The following is a 24,239-nucleotide window of genomic DNA, read 5'->3' on the forward strand; positions in this document are numbered from 1 at the left end:
GCCTATTGCCTGAACTGTATAAATACCCTGCTGTATGAATAAAACATCAGACCACTCCTGAACCCGCTTGGTGAAGGAGCTCTCCCTTAACTCGAGTTATTGAATAAACCCTTCTTTACTCGAATACCACGGACTCCTCTCTTTACTTAATTTAAAGTATTTTACTAATATAGAAATTCTAAGATAAGGTAATATTAAATTATTTACCACATTTCCCTGTGCCCAACTCTTGGGCAACTACCTATCCTCCAAGATCCCAACTTACCTCTCGAAATGGTGGTCGCACCTGAAGCATCTCCGTCCCTAAATCTGCAGCCTCTGTTCACCTTCCAGCTTTCCCATTGGATAACATAGAGCGCCCGAAGGCTCAAAAGCACCCTGCACCCAGCCGCCCAAGTGCCCCTGGGAGTGCATCCTCTGTCTTAATCTACTTCCCCATTTGCCCTGAGCAAGTGACCCGGTGCCCAGCTCCCACAGCTGCGTGGCCTGCTTGCCAGCAGCCACCAACTGCAGGCATCCTGCCGCCCATAGGCTAACATTGGGCCTAACTCTCTCTGCACCCGGCTGCCCCTGTGCCGCTGAGGGTGAAACAACTGTACCTACCTGACCCTGGAGACCCCTGAGTCTATGCCCAAAAGCTTAACTCTGCCAGTCGAGTACTTACCCAAAAGACGATAACTCACTTTTCTTCCCTAGGGTAACATTGACTGGTTTCACTTGAAAATTCTTCCAAGTGTGGAGTTTTGAAACTTTAAAATATTCATCTAAAATCAGCGGAACAACGAATTCTGATTTACTCACCTGTAATCAGGAGAGATCCCAGTGCTGGATCTTGGTGCCCGGCACTGACCCTGAAAAGTAATTCCAGCCGTACTTACCAGTAACTTGAATTTCCTTCCATAGTATAACATTTCCTACTTTTTGCTGAAAAAGTTTTTAAGTGTTGATTTTTGAAACTTACAAATATTAGTTAAAAATCGCTTGTATGACATAAACGAATTCTTTCAATTGTTTACAGGAGGTGCACCTGTGCTGGATCCAGGATCCAACACTGAGTAAGAAAAAGTAACGATTACACTACTTACCTGCTAAGTGAATTTCCTCCAATACGATAACATTGGTGATTCTATGTGAAAAAGTTTCTGTCAACTTTTAAAATACAATAATATTCCTTAAAAATCACTACTGTAACCAAAACTCTTTTACTTAACTGTTTACAGGAGATGTCCCAGGACTGAATCCAGGAGCCAGTCCTGTGGTTAGAAAAGTAATCCATAAACTAATTAATTGCATTTAACTAGAAATTCCCATTGAGCTCAATGTAATATTGTGTTTAAAATTGTGTTGCCTATTGCAACAACTGTATCTAGTGTATTCAAAAGTCCATTGCCTATTTGAATAGTATTTAACTAAAGTAACTCATTCTGAGAAAGTATATTTTGATACCTAATGTTGGTTCTAAAATAAAACAACTATATATTTTTATACAAACCATTGGCATAGAGTTCAGTTCTTGAGTGTGTGAGACCATTTGCTGACTGAGTGTGTACAACAAATGCTTTACACTGTCCTCTGGTACTGCCTTACTGCTCGACCAAGCTACCACTTTAGAGAGTAAGGTTATATCTAACTTTCGCCTCTGCCAAACCTCTGGGGACTGTGGACTCTGTGCACACTGTACCGTACTTTGGTCCAGTATATACAGAGCCACTTTCTTACAAATACACAATGGAAATCGCACTGTGAGCACAAGGTGGTGGAATTGTTTCACAGGTTTAGCATATCAGGAGACACAAACAAATGCACCATCATATACCATCCATCTTACTACACCCTTTGTGTTCTAATGTCATCAGATGAGGCAGGACAAACCAAGTTACACTCCAAGCTAGGCCTCTCCAATGAGCAGCTCGTGAGCTGCTGGTAGCGCTCCCGCTGCCTGTAAGTAGCTCTCCTGTGTGCAGCCCAAGTCTATGAAAATAGAACAATTTTTGAATGTACGCCACAAGTGTATATTTGCAGAACTCAAAGGCTGATGTTTGCCGAAAAGAAATCAGTTTCCAAAATATAATTTGAACCAGATTTTGAAGCATTCAATCATTTGGGAAGACATTAATAAAAAGACTACTTTTGAGCCACGGGCATTGCAGTGTTGAATGTTATATACGTACGACCCATCCACAGGTATTCAAATAGACAACGCTTTTTAGGTCGAGGGTACAGCGCTTGCGCTGTAGCTTAGCGACCTATTGTTTATGCTTCAGGAGTTTAACTCCACCCATTCTTGCCGATAGCTTTTTATTTGTTTAAGTTGGTGTCCTTTACAAAAATTGGCTTGCTAATGGACAATCTGTCGTCTTTGTCCCTCCTTCTCGTTTCCGGGTATCGCCATGCAGCACCGGCCAAGGGGCATATCATCAAGGGCCTTATCTCTGCTTTTTTGGCTTTAAAAGCCAGAAAAGCGGAGATAATGTTTCCGCCCTATCAACAATCGCATGTTAGCACCCTTTTTCCTTACTCCTCCCTTTGCATCTCTAATGAGATGCAAAATGGGCGTTTCATCCTAAAGTAACTGGAGAAATGTCGCTAACCGACATTTCTTCAATTATTAATGGGCACGCTAACAAGCATAGCGATAAGAAAAGTGGCGCAAACCGCAGTTATCGCTACTTTCCTTACGCCTGCTTTTAGCTTGACTTAGCCATGATATCCAGTGGATGGTGGATATCATGGTTACGTCTGCCCTGCCCTAACAACAACGTAGCGCCAAACGTTGTGCGATTATCGCTGGATTTCCAGTGATAATTGCACATTTGGCAGCTAACTCGGTTAATTTTATCACTCTGGAGATAGGCGATAAAAACAAGCGATAGCCGGCGATAATTATCCTAGCGCTAAGTGCGCTTAGCGATAATTATCGCCGGTTGTTGATAGGCCCCTACTTTTCTTCATCTTGTGTTGTCCTGCCTCAGCGCCACACATGGTCGATGTCCGCCTCGCTTTGCATTTGTAGAAATGGTATCTCTTCCTTGTTATTTTATGGACCTCGGCCGCGCTGTGTAACATGAGTAGCAGCGCCGTTACGGAGGATGCAGGAGCCAAACTGTGCTGAGTTCCTCCTCCGACTCATTATGTCCCGCTGCGTCCTTCCTGGGCTCGGGCTCTGCGGGAGAATTAATGCTTGAACTCAGGGCACAAGTCGTAAAAAAAGAAGTGGGGGGGCGCTGTAACCGGAAGTGATGTCACGACAGGAAATGACATCACGAAAGGTGCCGAGCTCCTCGTCCCAGAGAGGCCAAAGAGTGAAGTACAGCTTTTTTACAGGGGGGACGGTGTCACCCTGGTAAAATAAGTGGGGGGACGCCGTCCACCCGCGTGGTACCCCGACTGGAGCCCTGCTTGAACTCTACTGGCTCAAAGGAAAACGCATTACAGTCTAATGCAGTACATAGGAAACCAGGTTGGAATCACGGCCTCTGCTTAACATCCTGGTATTCTGGCCAAATTGGTTTTCTTTCCATGTACCTACCGAAAAAGGGGCACATGTGTATCATTGTTTCTTAAGTTGTAATTTAAGCCTTGGCGCCGCTACAACATATGGTGATCCTGGGCTATTTGCACTGTCTATTCCACATTCCTGTCGATAGTTCAGGAACTGTAAAACTAAAAGATGAGATCTCTTCCCCCAGAAAAGGCAGACAGCTTGTAACACTATGCAGGGATGCTTATCTTTGTATTACTTTGTTGTCAAACGCAGATGTTGTGAGCCATGTGAAGGCGCAGCAGAATTTGGCTTAATAAAATATTCTTTGTGGTAGCAACATTATTATGTCATTCAATATACATTCTTTCTCTCTTTTGTGCCGAAAACAAAATACTTTTTCAATTAGTACACACGCTGTAGTGATACTAAATTGGATGCTGTGTGTAAATTATACGAACACATACTTATTACCTTTAAACAAAACGTCGGAAAAATATCAGTGCTTTTTTTGGGCTGGTAGCTATAATATGTTTTAGTAACAAACGCTTTATTTATACTAAATAAGGATTAGCTAGCACGTAGTAGTTATATTATTTGTAAGCAATATGTCAACAGTATTTCCATATTTGTAGCAGGGCGCTACTTTTATGTTGTGGCCAAGTTACTCATGTTGTGGCCAAGTTATTTCTTTATTTACCAGAAGTAGGGGTTTGGGATGGACTCACATAACAGGAAGACATGCAATGGAAACATTGCTCCTGTGATATATTTGCAGCGCAGAGTAAAGCAGAGCACATCCCTGAATAATATTTTTTGCCACTGTGTATTATTCATCTAAATTAATTTGAGCACTACTACTTTATTTGAGGGTAATGTACTTCGTGTTTATGTAAAGTGCTTAAATTCCTTGGTGAGGTAACGCTACATAAATCCTCAATAAAGTAAACATTTACTGACTAAACCACATTATCAGGGCCTTCCATCTGGCTGGGGCCCAAGCGCTGAGTAATCCAGCTTTCCCCACACCACTAATATTTTTCTTGTACAATGTTCATATCAAACGGCAACATACAGGTAATAATTAAAACATTAAAGGGTCAGTTCCCAGTCTCTAAATGTTAGTTTAAACCATGCAAAAAAAATGTTGGTGGGGGCTCTGTTACATGCAGTTTGTTTTCAAATATGAACTTCATTTGAGGCACAGAGGCTTATTAAACAAGTAAATGATTGATTTGCGTTTGTACAGCTAATAACCCTTCCTTGACCACCTGGCACACTAGAAGTTGGCCTCAGTAGAAATCAAGCATTCAAACACCGACACCTCCCTTATACATTTAACAAGCATTAACAGAGCTAATAGGTCTCGCTTCTTTTGGGACCTGCTGCATAACTAAATACTTATAAGGTCCCAAAGGCGAGACCTATTGGCTTTGCCAATGCTTGTTGTCCTTATTGCTCGCAACCTTGGCTGATGGACCGAGGTGGATGGTTCTAGGAATCTTGACTAAGGTGATCAGTAATGTTGTTGTATCAACTTTATTTCAGCTAATACAGCCATAAAAGCAGGGAGTACAAAAAGAAAAACATTTGCAATAATTATCTAATAATAATAATAATAATAATAATAATCCACATTTGTAAAGCGCACAATCACCCGTAAGGGTCTCTAGGCGCTGGGGGCCGTCAGGAAGATTAAGCAAGCTATTGCCCAGAGTCACTTGGTGCTGGGCTAACCTGCCGCCGGAGCCGGGGATCGAACCCTGATCCCCAGAATCCAGCGTCAGTCGCCCTGGCCGCGGCGCCACACCTCTCCCCTATATTATAGCAGCAATTAGTAGCAGCAATTAGTCACAGTATCAGATTACAATAGGGGGGCAGTCAACAATTAATTCATAACAGGATTTTGCAATACCATATTAAAAACACGATCTCGTTCAATAATTTATATAAAACAAAGTTGTTTATACTAAAAGCCAGATTTAAAACCTTTAAAACACATTAAAACACATTAAGAGTATAAACCCAGTCCTATCTATGATGGATTATGTAGTATAGAAGAAGCTACGGTCCCCAATGTTACATTACAGCTTGTAACCAAGCCGTTTTCTAGTTAAATACACATTGAATAGAAACCTACTTATGCAAAACACTATCACGTTTTCTAGTTAAATACACATTGAATAGAAACCTACTTATGCAAAACACTATCAGTTGAGAGGAGTTAGACTTGATTATACGTTCTGCTTCTTTGTAGGATCTAACCCCCATGTTTTTACAGAGGGGTCTGATCCAACGGTCTCTGGGTAACTTATAGACCGGGCAAAAGAACATTAGATGGACATCATCTTCTTTTGCATTTTGTGAGCAGAGAGTACAAAAGCCACTATCATTTTTGCCCCCCCACCCACAAGTATTTGCATTCGTCTGGAGCACCCCATATCTGAATTGCAAATATAGTGTTTTCGCTGATGGTGGTCCTATCTCGTCCATAAAAGATTCAAATCCAGCATTGTCCTTTACATTCAGGAATTTCTGGGTTAGTGTACCAATGGATGAACTATGAAGTAGCTCACCATTCACATACGACCAAAAAGCAGACTTTAGAAGTTTTTTGCATGGGGGTGTCATATTTTGAGGCTCTTCCCAATAATGGGATAGCCTCAACCTGGTGCACCAAAGAGAAATATGTTTTAACCATGCAATTTTCTTGTACTCATCAATCTGAATAACTTCTAACAGGCCACTTTTGTAATTACTCAGCTCCAGAGTAATCCAAAGCCTTACCCAGTACAACAAGGGCCTTAGGATAGCATGATAATCTGTCCGTTTAAGGTCAATATCCAGAAACACTGGAACTAAAGGAGTTCTAGTTGGAATTTTTAACAACCTGCGTATGAAGTGATTCTCTTCCCGTTCAAAATTGCTTTTGCAACAATGCCCCCAAACCTCAGCACCATAAAGTGCCGCTGATTGGGCCTTTGCCTTAAATACTTCAAGTGCCGGCGTAACTGCTTTGGAATGACTTGCGCCGTGTACTTTTAGTATAGGCATCGAATTTTGTTTAAAGGACAGTCTACTTTTTACAAGATGCTCCTTCCAAGAAAGGGCACTGTCCAACATAATACCTAGGTAATTAAAACTCTCAACATACTCCAATTTTTGATTATTTAAGGTCAAATTCTTCCTGAAGGACTTTTGTGGGTTTATGGACATATATTTAGTTTTTGACGAATTTATTTCTAACCCCTTCTCGACACAGTATCCATAGAATTTATTTACGAGATTTTGGAGACCCTTTGGACTCTGGGAGATGAGGATTGTATCGTCGGCAAAAAGAAGTGCCGTAATTACCTCGTCTCCCAGCTTCGGGGAGTCGTGAACACAGTCTCTCAAATATGCAGGTATGTCATTAACATATAATGAGAAAAGTGTGGGCGCCAACACACAGCCTTGGCGTACGCCACGATTCACAGGTATGGGCTTTGATACTTCACCTCCCTTCCCCCATCTGACTTTGGCATAATTCCCTGTGTGTAGTCTAATGAGTTCTTGGAGTAACTCGCCGGGGACCCCCATATTTCTTAGTGTGGTCGACAGGAGATTACGTGGGACGAGGTCCAAGGCAGCCCTCAGATCTATAAACGCCACATACAGGCTGCCCTTTCTTATATTAATGTAGTTCCAGCAGATGCACGTGAATCTAAATACTTGATCCACCGTGCTGATTTTTTACCTAAACCCTGCTTGGTATTTGGTCAATGTCTGGGTCTCCTCAATCCAAATTAAAAGTCTATTTAAAATGTGTCTGGCAAAAACCTTCTGTAAAAGATCAATTAAACTAATTGGGCGAAAATTGCCCGGATCATAACGATCCCCTTTTTTTAAAAATGGTAACAATTTCTGCCCCTTTCCAGCTATCAGGGATCGGTGTACCAGCCACTATGGAATTACATAAAAAATTAATATAAGGGCCCCATACTTCCACGTCATGCTTTAGTAAGTCGCCGGGGATCTTATCAGGTCCTGGGGCTTTACCTGCTTTAATTGCCTGTAATGCCTGCATAGTCTCCTCTAAACTAAAACATAAAGGGACACTGCTCAATGCTAGGTTGCTCTCTTGAACTTGTGGGGGCAACTCTTCTTCACCATATGAATAGAGCTTAGTAAAATGGTCGCACCAAATGTTCTCGTCTAAGTAAATATCCTTTGGTGATCTACCCTTTCTATTCCCCTTCGATATTATGCTCCAAAAGGTTCTCTGATCTCTCAATTTAGCTGCAGTTAAGAGATCATCCCATAGTGCATCATCCCACGCTTTTTTTGCCTGAGACAGGGTTTTGTTATATGCATACCTACTTTCTCTTATGCAATATGTTTTTTTAGTTTTAACAGCCTGAATCAAGTGGGTCTTCGCTAAACGGCATTCTTTGTTGTACCAGGGATTAACTAGCTCTAAATGATTATCATTTAGGTTCTTATCCCTTTTGCAGATTTTACTCAAAAAGGGAGTTAAAGCATCTACCAGTTGATAATGTAAATCTAACACCATGAGTGCCTAATAAGGGCTTCTGGTAAGATGCAATGGTATCAGAAAAGGCATTATAAATATTTAGCATGGTAGAGTCCTTAGCCAGGATATAAGGCAATCTCAAGGCGCGTCTATTATTTGATACTTGCAGTTCCCCGGAAGAGTCATTCAATACGATCTCTTCAGCAGATTTAAATTTAAAAGGTTGGGGGTTTAACCATAGTTGAAGTGGTAAATGGTCGCTCTCTGTCCTGGTATCTATTTTAAAATCAATAGCTAGGTACCAGAGACTCAGAGAGACCAATATAAAATCTATGTGTGACTTAGAGTTACCTTTTGAAAAGGTTGGGGCTGCTGGTCTATCAGACTGAAAACAGCCATTGCATGCCCTTAAGTCATGCCCCACAGTCAGCTGTAAAATTTGTGTTGCTGCTACAGTGCATTTGGCTAACCCTATGGAATTCAAAATCGGGATATCATTTGCTATATCCTGATCCTCAAGTAGATTATCAAGGCCCAACATTGGTTCATATTTACAGTTGAAGTCCCCCCTACTACCACTAATGGATTTGGTCCTAATGTGTCTAGAAAGGAATCCAGTAGCTCTACTACCGTTGATTCCTTGTTATGTGGATGTGGTCTATTATATATGTTTATTAAATATACAGATTCCTTTTTTCTTGTCGCTATCTTAATTCCCAATAAATCCGGGGAAGGAATGGACAGTTGAGTTACTTCTATTTCTAAATTAACTCTTACCCAGATCACCAGCCCCCCTGACGCTCTCCCTCTTACTGACGGAATTGCATCACAATAAAAAGTTTTGTACCCAAGCCTGTGCGGGATATCTAAGGCCCAAGTCTCCTGGAGCAGAACAACATCATAATCTTCTATGTAGGTACACCAGTCCAAGTCCCGTAGATTTCTCGCTAACCCTGCTACATTCCATGATATTAATCTCACAGGTTTATTTCGTTTAGGGCTGAGTGGGACTGCATTCAACGATGTGTCTTGTGTAGATATACTATCTGGAGGGAAGGTTACAATACTTATTCCTTGCATTGGAATGTTACCATCAATAGTACCCTCAGACACAGTGCTACTGGTACAGCATAACCCTACATCTGTTGGGCTGCCATTATTTTCCCCAGCACATTTAGAAATCTGATTGCTCGCCACAACCTCAGCCAATAAAACAGGAACTAGTCTAGGGCTATCATTATTTATAGGAATAGACACCGCTATCTGTGATAGTTCAGGCTCTGAATTATTTATATATAACTTCCCCACATAAAAATTGGAGGACTCCCCCAAACCTTTACTACCAGCTGACGACAGTCAATCATTCTGATCCAAACTACTTAATGCATGATATTTGTTTTGTGTTGGGATCTCAAAGATTGGGCCCGTATTAGAATGCCCACTTCTTGAATTGTGCAAAGGTCACTTGGCTAAATGACTATAGAAGTATCCCAGAGGATGCACACCCACACTGTTCTCACACCTTTTCAACGATGCTGCTCTAAGTAGCACAGTCGCAACGTGTTGGGGATGTCTACAGTTAATAACAATACATTCGCCCCTACAAGTTTTCCTGGCATTACCAATCCAGGGTACCCGTCTCGTTGTTAGTATCTGGTCTGAATAATTTGTCGGGAACCCACAATTCTTATTCAGCCACGAAACGGTTTTGTACTTGAGCGATTCATGGGATTCCTGACTGGTATTAGGCTGCGTGGTATCTAAGGGTGGGACATTAGAGAGTAAGACAACATATGGTTCACAATCTGGTGGAAGGTTGATTGGGCGTACTTTCCTCGATTGAATTAGTGGGCCCACTGTCTTTGTTAGTACCACATTAGTCTGTATAGTCTGACCATCCGAACGGCCCATCTCGCCAAATTTAGCCGTGCTTACCCTCCCCGCCAGTGGTTTTTGCACAACATTATTAGGCAAAATGTCCCTTTCTCTTGGTTTCGGGCTCTCCTCTCTAGTTATTTTAGTTAAGAGACCACCCAATCTAGAAACTTCGGCTGTCAAAAGATCTATTTTCGTCATTAAAGGCTTAACAACAATTTCTAATTTATCCTCAAACATCTTAGCTATTTGCTCCAGAAGGTCAGAGTTCATGGTTGAGTCACTGATAATAGTCATTGTTCCCTTATGACCGATGGTACTCTTCTGTGCTATATCAGATTTTTTCTTATGATATGTTCCTCCCCGCTTAGACTGTGTTTTCCTACACTGTCTTACCGCTCTCTTAACTGGAGAGCACCGTACTGATACATCCATGGAGTCATCTTGTAAATCCTGGTCCATTATGTCCATTATGTCCTGATCTACGACTAATACTGTCGGAATCTCCATTGGAGGCATATCAGTAGGAACATCCAATTTAGGAGAAGAAACCACAGTTAGATCACTTCCAACACCAAGGGATGTAGTAAGTATCAAGGAAGGATCTTCCAAACCCAGTGATTTCCTTCTGTCATTATTGATCTTGCTCACCATTTTTACTAAGTAGTTATCCATGGTTGGTTTATTCTTAGCCATCATCGGTAATCGAACAAACCCCGAAGAAATTTAGCCAGTTGGACTGCAGTTTGTTGGGGGTTAGCGTAAGGTTGATAATAAGATACTAACCAAAGCTTTTAAAAGTACTTCCTGACTTAGTATAATACAATCATAATATGAAACTACAATGTTCAAAAATCATTATGTCTCAAAGAGCTTACTTCTCAGTAGGCACAACCAAGGGGGGTGGCCCAGCCCAGCCTCGTTCTGCCCCGGACTGCCACAGACTGTCGCGGGCTTCTCTCGGGGCTCCAGGCGCTCTTCCTGCTTTAAGCGCCTCCAGGCGCGTCGGTGGCGTGGGCGGAATGCGCGGCCCCCAAGGCTGCTGGGATATATAGTGCCGTTTCCCTCACGGCGTGACCGGGCCTTCTCTGGCCGCAGTACCGGTAGTGGCCGCCGTTGCCCTCACGGCTTGTGTTCCGGTCTCTTACTCTATCTCTTACTCTGTACTGTCAGTAATGTGAACTTGTATGATATGTAATTGATATAAAAAGACGGTAACTCCTAAACTTGCATGATATGGTCACTATTAAAATACTAATATTAGTTTCTGGAAATGATTTTTTTTTTGACGCAAGTAGCACTTCCTGCATAAAAAGTTGAAGACCCCTGTAACAATGACAGACTGATATTAGGAATAAACGTGTTGTAACAGGCAGGGAAAAAAACCTTGTACAGTCACTTGCTGAATGAATAAATGAATGAAAAAAGCATTTATAAAATGCGCGGCTACTCCGTAGAGTGTTGCGTCGCTGCTAGGTATACCTTACTACTACTACCTAGGGAACACTTCACTGCAGAATAGCCAGGTTTTGAGTTGCTGAAGGAAGGTTTCCAACGAGTTTACTAAGAACAACAGACCAACAAACATTTGAGGTATGCACATTATGCGGCCCGAAGAAACAGGAGGCTTAAAAATACAAGATGGAGGCGGACCTAGTTTAGGCCTTGTTTGGCCCATGCTAAGAAATCAGTTGTGTAACGTGCAACTTTTTCGTTTTTGGTAAAAAGCATTTAGGTTACTAAGCAGATAGTATTAAGAAATATCTTTAAAAACACTACTGTGAATTACTGTTTTTCTTATACTCTGCACTTGGCACATCAAATGCTACAACGGCCACAGTTCCCTACTTACCAACAACACGTAGATGGTAGTACCGAGTCGGCTGTTCATCACACTGTAATCTGTAGAAGCCAGCATCTTCGGACAGAGTATTCTGTAATAAGAAGGCGCCGCTGCACGTCGGTTTCACGCGGTCTCTGTAGTGGTCGAAGACTTGGTCCGGGCAGGTACGTCCATCTGAATAAACCACGTCCTTTCCTTGGGGAGCGGACTTGTCTTGGCCAAGAAAGCTCCATTCACAATAGTCTTTAAAAGGGCCAGCGCAAAAGGAAGTGCTCTCTCCCCTGGTTCCAAGCACTAGCTCTGCACCTGTGACATGAAGGAAAACAGAATACATGTATGAAGCTCTCACTGCAAGCCCAGAAATGCCCCGGTTACTTACCGGTAATCTTCATTACTCCGAGTATAGTCTTCCTCGCCACATGACTTACATAGTGAGCTTCAGCTCCACACCAGAACCCTCCAAAGCAAAAAGTTAGCCTCCCATGCCTCCCATCCCTCCCCAAGATGGCCGACCCATTACCACCTGACCCCTATAAGAGGCGGGCCGGCCCAACCCATCAGCCTGAAAACCACCAAGCACAAACATGAAGCCGACAGCCAGACAGGGAGGGAGGGATGGGAACTCATGTGGCGAGGAAGACTATACTCGGAGTAATGAAGATTACCGGTAAGTAACCGGGGCATTACCTCCTCGTTAGTCTTCCTCGCCACATGACTTACATAGTGAGCACATACCAAAGCCAAGCGGCTTCATGGAAACTCACAAGAAACCAACAGACCAGAAGGGGAGGACCACGAAAGAGGTCAAACCCAACAGACCAGAACGAGTGGAAGGACCACCCCGGAGAGAGGCAACCACGAGTAGGAGAACCAACCCGGGACCGAAGACACCGGGAAGGCCGAAAAACAAACCGGACCCCAGAGACACCAAGAGTCGCCAGGAAAACCGCCCCAACCGAAGGAAGGCAGAGAAAGGCACGGGACCGGACCGCACGGAGCCAAAAAAAGGCAACAGCAACCAGGGCCAGAACAGAAAGAGCAGGCCCGAACAACACACCAGGGCCGCACAACAGGCAGCACAAAGCGAGAGGGGAGAAAAAGTCCAAGAGAGGAACCGAACGAACAGAGGACAACCCTACCACAGCGACCCAACAAAAAAATCAACAGTGGAAAGAGGCAACCAGTCCGTCCAACACAGCAAAACCGCAAGGGCGACCACAACCCGCGAGAGAGCCGAACCAGAAAAACTGGGAAGCGGCACCAGAGCCATTCAACAGACAGGCACGAGCCGGAAGAATGGAAAAGGGTGCGGAAAAGAAACAGAAAGGGAACAACCCCCGCCACACAAAGGACCCCCGGAAGGGACCGCGACTCCAAGGAGAGAACCCAGGCAGGCACCAGGGAAAACGAACCCAGGAAGGAGCCGGAAACGACACCGAAGAGACCCGGAGGAGAACCAACCGGGCAAAGGCGAAAAACTGAAAACCCACAGGCCCGCCCACGGCCAGAAGGGAGAAGAAGAGGCAGAAAGAAGCCAACCGGCCAGGTACGGGAACACCCGCACAGGGACCAAGCAACCGGCCCAGGAAGAAACACAAGAAGGGAGCGAGCCCCCGAAGAGAGCACCCAGGCGGGCAAACAGACAGCCAGCCCACAACCAGGCCCAGCCCAGCGAGACAAAGAAGAACCGACAGGCATAGGAGTGCGGCAGCAACACACCAAAGGCGCGAAGAACAGAAGGGCAGGGAGAAGACGAGTCCGAGTCATGACAAAACACCCAGGGAGCCACCAGACCCAACAGGACCCGGGACCCCAAAACCAGGGGAAAGAAACGAGGACACACCCACACCGGAAGCGCAGGGCCCCGCCAGGAAATCCCAAAGCACCGCCGGAAACAAAAACAGTCAGCAGGCAAAGGGACCCCAGGAAGCGCAAAGCCGGGAGCCCAAACGAGAAGGCTGAAGAGCCAAAAACCGGAGAACCAAAGGAAGCAGACAGGGCCAGACGTACCCAGGAGACACCCGAACCAGGCACAAAAGAGGCCCGACCCACAAACCACCAAAGGAGAGGCGATGAGAACACGAGCACCCAGGGCCAGAAAAGCCACAGCCAAAAACGACCCAGGCAAGGACAGCACCCATGCGCCAAAGACAAAAGGGGCGAACCCCGCACACACCCCGGAGCACGAGGCAGGGGACAAACTCACCACAGGGACCAACAAGCCCAAGCAAGGCAGGGGAAAACCCCAGAGAAGCCAAGGAACGGCAAAATAGAAGCCAGATGGGAAAAACGACCACAGGGAAATCCACCGACCCAGTACAGACCGGGAACCCAAGCATGGCCAGAGGAAGGCACCACCAACACATGGGCAGGAGGAACCCAGCTCACCCAGGAGACAGAGCGGGAAGAGTCGGGGGAAAAAAAACCAAGGAAGGGCCAGAGGCACCGAGACCAACAGGAAGGGGAGGATCCGCAAGGATAGACAGGGGCGAGAAAACACCGCCAGTCCACAAGACCCAAACCACGACCAGAGAAAGGCCCCACCAAGGCAGACGACCCCAACCGGAAAAACCACGAACAGGACCCGGAGAGAAAGGATCAGCGAAACCGGCAAAAGCGACCCCGCAACAAAAAGGAAGAACACACGCCCCGCCAGAGGCAGGCGCCAAATACCATGCCCGACCAGGCAGGCACCACTCAAAAGGAAGCAAGCCACCAAAGGGCCATAGCCCCAAGGGCAACGAAGGCCCGGAAGAGAAGGAACGCAACAAAGACCCGACCCCCAGGGGGCAAGGAGAAGCATGGTGACAGCAGAAAGCCGACAGGAAAAAGGAGCAAGAGCCGCCCGCCGAGTCCCGACCAGACCAGGAGAGCTCCTCGGGAGCAGAAACAGTCAGCAAGAAAACACTGACGCAGCCCAGAGATGGACGGACAGACCCCAACAGCAGGAAGACCACCTCAGACAAGCCGTAGCCCACAGCCCCCGGAAAACCCCGGAGGACGGCCAACAAGGAACCAACCGGGACCGACCCCACACAAAAACAGCAGGGACAGGAGACCACAGGACAAAAGGACCACAGGCCGAAAGCCCAGAAGGTAACACATGATGTACGCCCAAGCCACAGCACCATGGACACAAGCCAAAGCAAGGAACCCTGCGAAAAAAGCAGAGAGAGCAACCCATCGGGAGACGCCGAGGTGACAAAGGAATGTCTCACGAAGAAGCGTGACAACCACCGGCAAACCAGAAACCCCAGAGCCCCAGGAGGCAGCCGAAGCGAACACGCCCCATGAGCACCCGCAGAACATGTGAACCACACACGAGGAAGAGGGCGCAAGGGGAGCCCGGCGAGCACTGGAGCAGGAGGAGGAGAAACCACCGCCAAGGACCATGGAGGAAAAAGTCCGAACCAAAAGCCAACCCGGAGACCACAGAAGCAGCCCGAGAAGAAGAACAGGAGCAACAGCCCCCGGAAACCCCAAAGGCCACACCAAGCAGGACCAGGAACATCTGCGGAGGGCACAGAATGTCCAAAAAAAACACAGCCCCACAAGAGGAACTGAGAACCACCATGACGACAGCACCAGGCAAACACAGGAGGAGACCCACCCAGGCACAAGCCCTGACCATGCCCAACGACTGAAAACAGACGAGAAGAGGAGCACAAAGACCCCAAACGGCCGGAACCGACCCCGACACCCGAGGGCAGGACAGAGCACAGAGACATGGAACGTGGAAAACCAGCCACCCAGTGACAACCTATACGCGTAAAACAAGAAGAAATACAACGGATGACAAGGAACCACCCGAGGATACGGCCCCAGCAAGGCAGGACACCAACCTTGGGCCGGAAGAGAAGGCGCCAACAAAGGCAAACCACTAGCAGAGCCAAAGCCCCCTCCAAGAGCGAGGCACAGCCACAGAAAATGAGCGCAGGAACCGGGAATGGAAATCAGTCACCCAGCGAATGCAAAACTAAACACTCGAACCCCGAAAAGCAATCATCGGGGGGGCACGGTCCAACGAGCCACAGCTCCCGTATATCAAAAAAACAATAACAGTATGAAAAAATACCCAACCAGGGAAACACCCACAGCATCAGCAGGATTCGAACCCCGGTCCGCGAGGGCTGACCCCACCAAAGGCACAAGACATACCTTCGAGCCATAGCTCCCTGGTCGAGACCCGAGAGCGACAGACAAACCACTCCAAAACAAGCAGCAGCAGGGCCCATGGTACACAGGCAAAGCCATCGAACCGGCGGCCAGAAGAGCGGGGTACCGCCACAGTAACGTGGAACATCAGCGTAAACACCGAAAGAAATATAAGAGAGACCCACAAAAAATAAAAATAAAAAAAACAATCCCTCCGCAAACTAAAATTATTAGAATGCCAAACCAGGGACCGAACCAGGGACCACTAGAACCGCAGTCCAACGCACTCCCAACTGAGCCAACCCGGCCCGCCTGCCGCACCACGTGAGCGAAGTCAGGGAACCGGACCCGCCCACCAACGGAGCCCCGGGGGAGGAGCAGAACGCCACAGCCTCCCAGGCAGGAAAACGCGGGAAGAAGGACCCCGACCGGACCGAACACAGCCGCGGAAGAGAGGACCGTCCAAGGACCACACCCGCCCGGACGGCAAAGGTGAGTCCGATAGAGAAACAGGCAGCCCGGACAGCACAGATCACAGGAAGCAGAGCCGACCCCGCGATCCGAACCTGGTCCCACAGCGCCTAAGACGGCAGCTCAGACCGACACACCACCTCCCACTGGAGCGCAGTAAAGCAGGAATCAGGCGGAGCGCCCACAATGTGGAACGGGCCGCCTCCCCCCCCCCCCGAATGGCAGGGACAAAACGGAGGAACGCCAACACACCCAAACCAAGCGGGGAAGCCGCAGAAAAATGCGCCCGATACATGGGAAGGAAGGGGACCCGGGAAAAGAACACAAGACAAACACGGGCCCCTGCAGATACCGGTGCCGTCAGTAACAAACAGTTACAGGCAGCGCGAGGCGAGGGGCCAGAAGGGCTCAGAAACAGCAGAGCCCCAGACCAACCCCCCCGCACCCCCTATTGACCCTTGGCTCGCTAAGGCAGAGCCTAACCGGCCCCAAAGAGACCGGAGGAAGGAAGGGGGGAAAGTCCAAAAAGCCCCAGAGTCCGCTAGAGCAGGACCACCGACCAAGGACCCATGCTCCTGCTACAGCAGGAACCACTTACCTGAAGACGCATCCGGAGAGTAATGACGCGCAGAACTAAAAAAAACAGGCTGATGGGTTGGGCCGGCCCGCCTCTTATAGGGGTCAGGTGGTAATGGGTCGGCCATCTTGGGGAGGGATGGGAGGCATGGGAGGCTAAATTTTTGCTTTGGAGGGTTCTGGTGTGGAGCTGAAGCTCACTATGTAAGTCATGTGGCGAGGAAGACTAACGAGGAGGTAATGCCTCTACATGGAATGAAGGTGTCACCAATAAACATTCAATTGTCACATGAACACACCAAACAATTGGAAATGACACACAGAAACCTTAGCAGGTAGGCACTGCCAGCATTGGAATGCTTGCACGGCGGGGCCTTCCTTGACAGTACGACAAGGGCGGGGCCTGGGGCGACAGTGTGAAGTTAAATGACATTACCCTGAGCTGCATTCCCTCTTCCCCCCTCCATTGCTGGCTGCTAGGACGTGCCGTGTGTTTTTTTCGATTTCCTTCATGGAAGTCAGTCAAGCAGCTCCCAGACCGAGTGCTAACTGGATGGCGTGTTATCCTCTGCAAATAAACACACCAAAGAGCGACTCTCAGAAAGTAGTTTATTTGAAGGGTTAGTTGTTATGACTAATAACGTAAAATGAAACGTTGGCCTGACGGCTAGGGCGTTGGACCTCGAATCTGGGGAACCGGGTTCGAGTCTCGGCAACGACGCTCAACATCCTGTGATTCTGGCCAAATCACTTAATCTCCCCGTGCCAAACAGAAAATTAATGTGTCCTCGGTAATGCAACTGGTGCTATGTCGAGACCTCCGATACCCGATTCGGGTCAAGTTCGCGCTGTATAAAAGAATCAGAGGCTTCGAGCCAGGAAATCTGTCTGCTGTGAAAGAGTTTGTATTAATATCCTACTGCTGGCTGATTACCATCACCAAACACTTGTAAACACACTCCCAGCACAGTTAACATGGTTCGACTGGTCAGCCATCACTTAAAGCCAGCTACTGATGCAGTGACATTAACTCTCTTTGCTGTTCATTGAATACAGCTTTCAAGTTTACCCAGAGCTGAAATAGACAAATGTAATACCCTCATAAGGGCCATATATAAGCAAGTAAGAACACTGCACGACTAGAAACGTGCAGAGGTGAAACCCCTCTTCAAGAAACCAACGGCCAACCCTACTGACCTGAAGAACTACTGGCCTATTTCTCTCCTCCCTTCTGCATGACTCCACAACGCGCCCTCGACTGGATCCGATCCTTCCTCTCCGGCAGAACCCAGAGGGTCAGACTCCCCCTCCCCTTCCTCTCTGACTCCACTGACATAGTCTGCGAGGTGCCCCAAGGATTTTCATTAATCCTGAAGCTCTTCAACATATACATGGCCCCCATCGCCTCCATCTTCAGACAGCATGGGCTCAGCATCGTATCCTACGCTGATGACACCCAACTCATCCTCTCCCTCACAAAGAACTCAGAAATCACCAGACTCAGCTTCCAAGAAGGAATGAGAAACATAGCAGCCTGGATAAAGGATAGCTGCCTAAAGCTCAACTCCGAGAAGACCGAGGTCCTCATCCTCGGACTCTGCACCTCCGCCGGGGACAACACCTGGTGGCCCTCCGCCCTCAGGAGCCCACCCACCCCGACAGACCACGCTCGGAGCCTCAGCAAAATCCTCGACTCCTCCCTCTCCATGAACCGCCAAATCAATGCAGTCTCCGCCACCAGCTTCAACTGCCTACAAATCCTCAGCAAGACCTTCAAATTGATCCCCCCTGACTGCAGAAAGACCGTCACCCACACACTCATCACCAGCAGACTTTACTACGGCACCGCCCTCTTCAAAACTCTTCTACGCAAGCTCCAAACCATCCAGAAAGCTGCCGCCAGGCTCGTCCTAGGGACACCGTGCCACGAACATATGATCCAACACCTGCGAAACCTCCACTGGCTCCCCATCGAGAAGAGGGTCACAGACAAACTCCTCACCCACGCCTACAAATCCCTCAACAACAGAGTAGGTTTCCACGAACCCAAGAGGAACCTCCGCTCTGCCGACCTCGCCCCGGCAGAGGTCCCCCGCATCCACAGAAGCAGAACGGGAGGGAGAGCTTTCTCCTACATCGCAGCCAAAACCTGGAACGAGCGCCCGTTCAACTTCAGACGTTCCCCAACCCTCCACACGTTCAGGAAAGACCTCAAGACCTGGCTCTTCGACGGACCCGGAGCGATCCCCTCCCCCATTGCCTTGAGACCCTCACGGGTGAGTAGCATGCTCTATAAACCACTGATTGATTGGACTGGACTTGGTTCTGTGACGGGCAGCATAATGTTTTTTAAATTTCACGGGGCCCACCTTATCATGAGGCATACTGCGCACACACCCAGAAACTGCATGGGTCCCTGCTGCAGTGTAACAGGTAGATAAATCGGAGAACAGCCATAACAACGCGGGGATTACCCCGCACTGCCATTACAACGAAAATCGTTACAACGTTCGCTGGAGGGCGCTGTTGGATAGGGAAGAGTTTAATTTTCTATCCAACACCTTCCCTACTGTCAACGTGGGCTGGAGTTGGAATAGAAAATTAAACTATTCCACGATCCAGCGCCCTCCAGCGAAAGTCGTTGTAACGACTTTCGTTGTAAACCCCGCGTTGTAATGGCATGCGGGGTAAAAGCCTGTGTTGTATTGACATACAACCCATGAATCAGAGTAGCTCTACCAATGACGAGACAAAATACATTATTAACCCGCCCCGTCCCTCCTTGGCGTGGAATCGTCAAGTGTCCTGAGTCGGACTCGGACTAATGTGAATTAGTCTCCTAACTTTTCACCCACCCCAGCATACTGCGCAGCCGCAGCGCTGCGCTAGTAAGTCAGCTGAAGAAGCAAGCAGCATGACGTGTAGTAGCAGGTCTATGAATCAGGTAACTAAAAGGCTGTAATAATGCTGCTTTTCCTTGAACCTGGTATTGTGGCATGTGGAAGATGGAGACGTGTGAGCTGAGCTGCTTGCTTTATAGTTCACTCACTGTTCACCATTTCAGTTCAGCAGGAGACATCACGTGTGAGGTGACGCAGCGGGTCACACACACAATAAATTGAGTAATGGGTATTTGTATCGCTGGTGGTGGTATTTCCGTATAGCTAGCAGGATGGCTCACGAGTTACTGTGCAGATGTACTAAGAAAATCAAAAAGGGGAGTGAAGAGGTGGTGCCGATGAGCACCGAGGTGGGCACGTCCTCCTCTTATCAGGGATTCTATTAATCAAAAGGGTCCACCTCGCATTGGGTGGGTGTATATCCAGATGTCAATGGAATACACCTTCTTTGTTAAAATACCCCTCACACACCAAAAGGGCCCTTGGTGTCATGCTTCATCATCGGGGTCTTCCCGTCCCGCTGCGGGGCGGGGCAGTGCTGCGACAAGCGACTACGCTGGAGCACCTTTAGATGGGGGTGCTATGTGTTGGGAGTGAGTGTCAGTGGGGTCAGGAGTGATATAAAGAGTGAGTTATTAAAAAATACCTGGCCTAGTGGTAAAAATGTTTTTTATTAAACACTGGCTGGTATTGTTAAAAGAAAAGTGAAGCGGAGAGATGGAGCAGATTAATGGGCTCTCTCTCCTGTGTGGGTCAACATGTTTCGAGGCGTGAAGCCTCTTCGTCAGGACCAATGTGACTGTGCAGATGTAAACATGAGTGAGCATTTTGGATTTTTTCAGGACTGGACTGGCCTACCCTCTTTCGCCCATTTTCCGTTATTGACTAAGTGGGGTTGATGTTGTAATCTCTCGTACTCCCTAGGAGGCTTTACCCGGGTCCTCACCCTTGCCCTTGTTTAACTATGTCCATCAGGTTAACTCGTAGCAAGGCCGGTAAGGGAGGCACATCAATTAGTGGTCCAATGGATGATTTCATCACTCGTACTAATCTTGCGATTGACGAGGAAATTTCCAAACTGCAGACTCGTATCTCTCTTGAGTTGGCTGCCGCTAGAAGATTATCGGAGGTAATTGCAGTTTCCCAAAAATCTTCACTGGGGCATATAGCTACTGCTGTTACCCCGGAGCGACCTGCCAATCTCAGTTCTTTAGTCTTGCAGGCAGAAGTCCACCAGGTTCCGATTTTACTACCCCCCTCCCCAGCCCTAGGGCCAGCTGTTGATGCAGGTGACTCGATCCTGCCTGTGTTGTCTCCCGTGAAGAATGCCAGTTTTAACTTTTCTACCCCGGTAATTCTAAAATCACTCACTGGCAAGCAGGATCCCAGCTCTAATTTCCCCGCCCCAGTAATTTTTAATTCATCTAGGATTAACACAAATCTGGGTAATTTACCCAAAAGGAAAAAATCCTCCCGGTATACTTATTACCGTAAGAAGGCAAGAGTTGCGGTGGCACAGAAACCGAAATTGCCCAGTGTACCACTACCCAATATAACAGAAGGGACTATCCCTAGGGATCAGCCATATCGAGAGGGGGTTTCTGAGGGGACAGATCCTGCTTCTACCACCACCACAGTACAGGAGGGGGGCTTACTTGTTGAGGGTCGGGAAGGGAAGGATGGGGAATTCATAGGTATAGTTTGGGAAACACTCAAGAAACTTCTTTCCCCACTTGCTCTCAGACTCTCATGCATTGAAAACAGCTTGCTGGAGATGGAGAAAAGCATTATTGCTTTGGCCACTCTTGGCTTGAGAAGTCTAGAAAACCAGGGCTTCGGGGTAGAGGACCCAACTCCACAAGCATTACATCTTCCTCCCCCTGTACCATCACCTGAACGCCCGGTTCCCAAGCCGCGAACCCTGGGTGTGAACCAAATTACTGCTACTTTTAAACCCGAGGTCCCCACCCGCCCTTTTCCCCGACCAACTCCAAAGCCTACTACAGGCCCTCCTGTCAAACCTCCCCCCAGTGAATCTCGTCAGCAATACTCTCAGGGCACTTCTGCTAAGAATAACTTTAGAGGGGGTTACATCGATCTTCCCCCAGAGGCCAATGACTATGTGGTTGTTCTGACGGGCGTTTCCCAGATTGAAAGCGGCCATTATGAGAACCACTGGTCTTTGAAGAACAAGACAATGCACTGGCTTAATGCGAACCGTCCAATCCCCAATGGTCGGAAGTGCAGAGTCCTGATGGTGCGTCGTGTCCCCTGGGTGGGTCCCACAAAGAAATCCGCGGTTGGGGACTGTATAGTGGTGACCTTCGAGGACCCACATACAGCACGTTACATTTGCTCTTGCCCCACTGGTGAAGGTTCCCGTGTCATACCTAGGCTTTTGCCTTTCTTCTATCCGCCACCTCCCAAAAAGTCACGGGAAGACGATTGGTCCCTGGTACAGCGCCACGCATGGAGGATTCATCCCTCCAATTACCAAGATCCTTTTGTGAGCTGGAATGGTCTATCTACCCAGAATAGGTTTGGTAGCCTTGAGGAGGTAGACTGACTTGCAAGGCAACCTACTGTTGATGTAGTGGCAACGGCTTCCTTACCCCAGATTGCAGGGCTTACTGATAGTCTCTCCGTAGTGTCTGATTATAGTCTCGGACATATGGAAAGTCAGTCAGTTTTGACTTTAGTATGTACCGATACAGTTGAGGATTGTACTGGTGGAAAAATCAGTACTTTAACAGGGGCACTGATTACTGATGAAGAGATCAAAATAGATGACCCATACCGAGAGAGAGTAGTTCCCCTTTGGTACCAGTGTCGCCTACTGCCGAATGTGATTCTTCTGGTAGTGGGCAAATTCCACAGCTGTTCTTTCTGTCATGGAATATTGCAGGGGTAGGCAAAAATCTGAAAGATCCAGAATGGGCAGATTATGTCGATTCCAGTGATTTCTGCCTACTACAAGAAACCTGGGCATTGGATATCCCACATAGGATGGGATACAAAACCTTCGGCATTGAGGCCATCCAGTCTGATAGGGGAAGGCCATCTGGGGGATTGATCATATGGCTTAAAATTACCCTAGCTATAAAGGTTGAACCCATAGATACAGGTACCCCTGATATTTTGGCTTTAAAAATTGCATCTGTAAAAGGGGGTGAATACTACATTGTTAATGTCTACAACAGACCTACAGGGCATTCCAAGGTCTCGCCCACTTTGGAAATCCTGGACTCTTTTTTTAAAAGGGTGGTGGGCGAAGTCCCTGTGATATTGGTAGGTGACTTGAATTGCAACTTCGAACCGATCCTCGGGATTACTGATGTTTTCCAAGATGAAGATCAAGCATATAATATTCCTCAGCTTGAAACTTCTAACTATGTCCCGTGTACCACCTTGGCGGTCCAACTACTGAGGCTAACAGTTGACCACGGTCTTAGAGCGTGCAATGGTCGCTTTCCTTCAGACCTAACCAAACAACCAACCTTTGGGAAATCAAAAAGCAGGCTAGATTTTATTTTTGTTTCACTAAATATTTGGCACTTTATGATTGATTTTAAAGTATCAACAAGGGCCGAGAGTGATCATTACCCTCTGGAACTTTATATTGACGTACACATGATCAGAGATATCCCCGCCCCTACGTCAAGTGAGATAGTTACTGATGATTTATGCGAACATGCACATATAATTAATAATAACAGACGTGCTCTAAAATGGCCGCACCTTTTAACTGAAGGTAAGACCTTAGCTGCTGTCTACTCACTGTTTGATAAGACTTTTGCACCTTTAGTAGGACAACCCTTGTTAACTGATAGCTGTGATCACTTTGTTGAGCTACAAAAGGTTTTCTTTAATGAACTAAGAATTTATATGTCCAAAATGCCAAGGAAGAAACAGCAAAATGCACGAGTGGGATGCCATGGGAAAATTTGGTATGATCATACATGTAAAATGGCCAAGAGGAAGCTTTTAAATGCTATTAAAAAGAAATCCCAAGATGATGTTAGACTCGCCAGGGATGAGTATAAGCATGTTCAAAAAGTTTCGAAAAAAACATGGGAAGAGTTAATTTGGGCTGACATGTTGATTGCTGCAAAACAAAATGATAATATTGGCTTCTGGAGGTTGGTTGCAAACGGGGGGCATGCAGGAAGACCTGTGAAGGACACGTTCATTGATGAAATGACATGGGTGACACATTTTATCAATCTGTATAAACAATATGACAGTGGTGATGAGGAGTTCCCATGTTCACTTCCACTACCTGTATGCCTTGATTTTACCCTGGACGAAACAAATAGGGCAATCAATGAATTAAAAAATAACAAAGCTCCCGGCCCAGATAAAATACCGGGTGACCTCTATAAACATGAATCTGAAGTCTGGGTCCCCTATATTAATCGTCTGTTT

General features: G+C 47.0%; 1 protein-coding gene across 1 annotated transcript in view; it reads right to left on the reverse strand.

Moving 5' to 3' along the window:
• LOC144821899 (uncharacterized) overlaps nt 1–24,239 on the reverse strand; it is a 164,148-nt gene that overhangs the window by 135,512 nt on the left and 4,397 nt on the right. Inside the window, exon 2 of the mRNA XM_078679047.1 lies at nt 11,722–12,018. Coding sequence (XP_078535173.1) covers nt 11,722–12,018 — 297 coding nt within the window. The remainder of the gene's footprint in view (nt 1–11,721; nt 12,019–24,239) is intronic.

The sequence above is a fragment of the Lissotriton helveticus genome, chromosome 2_2 (assembly GCF_964261635.1).
Source record: "Lissotriton helveticus chromosome 2_2, aLisHel1.1, whole genome shotgun sequence".
In the NCBI taxonomy this organism is placed as follows: domain Eukaryota; kingdom Metazoa; phylum Chordata; class Amphibia; order Caudata; family Salamandridae; genus Lissotriton; species Lissotriton helveticus.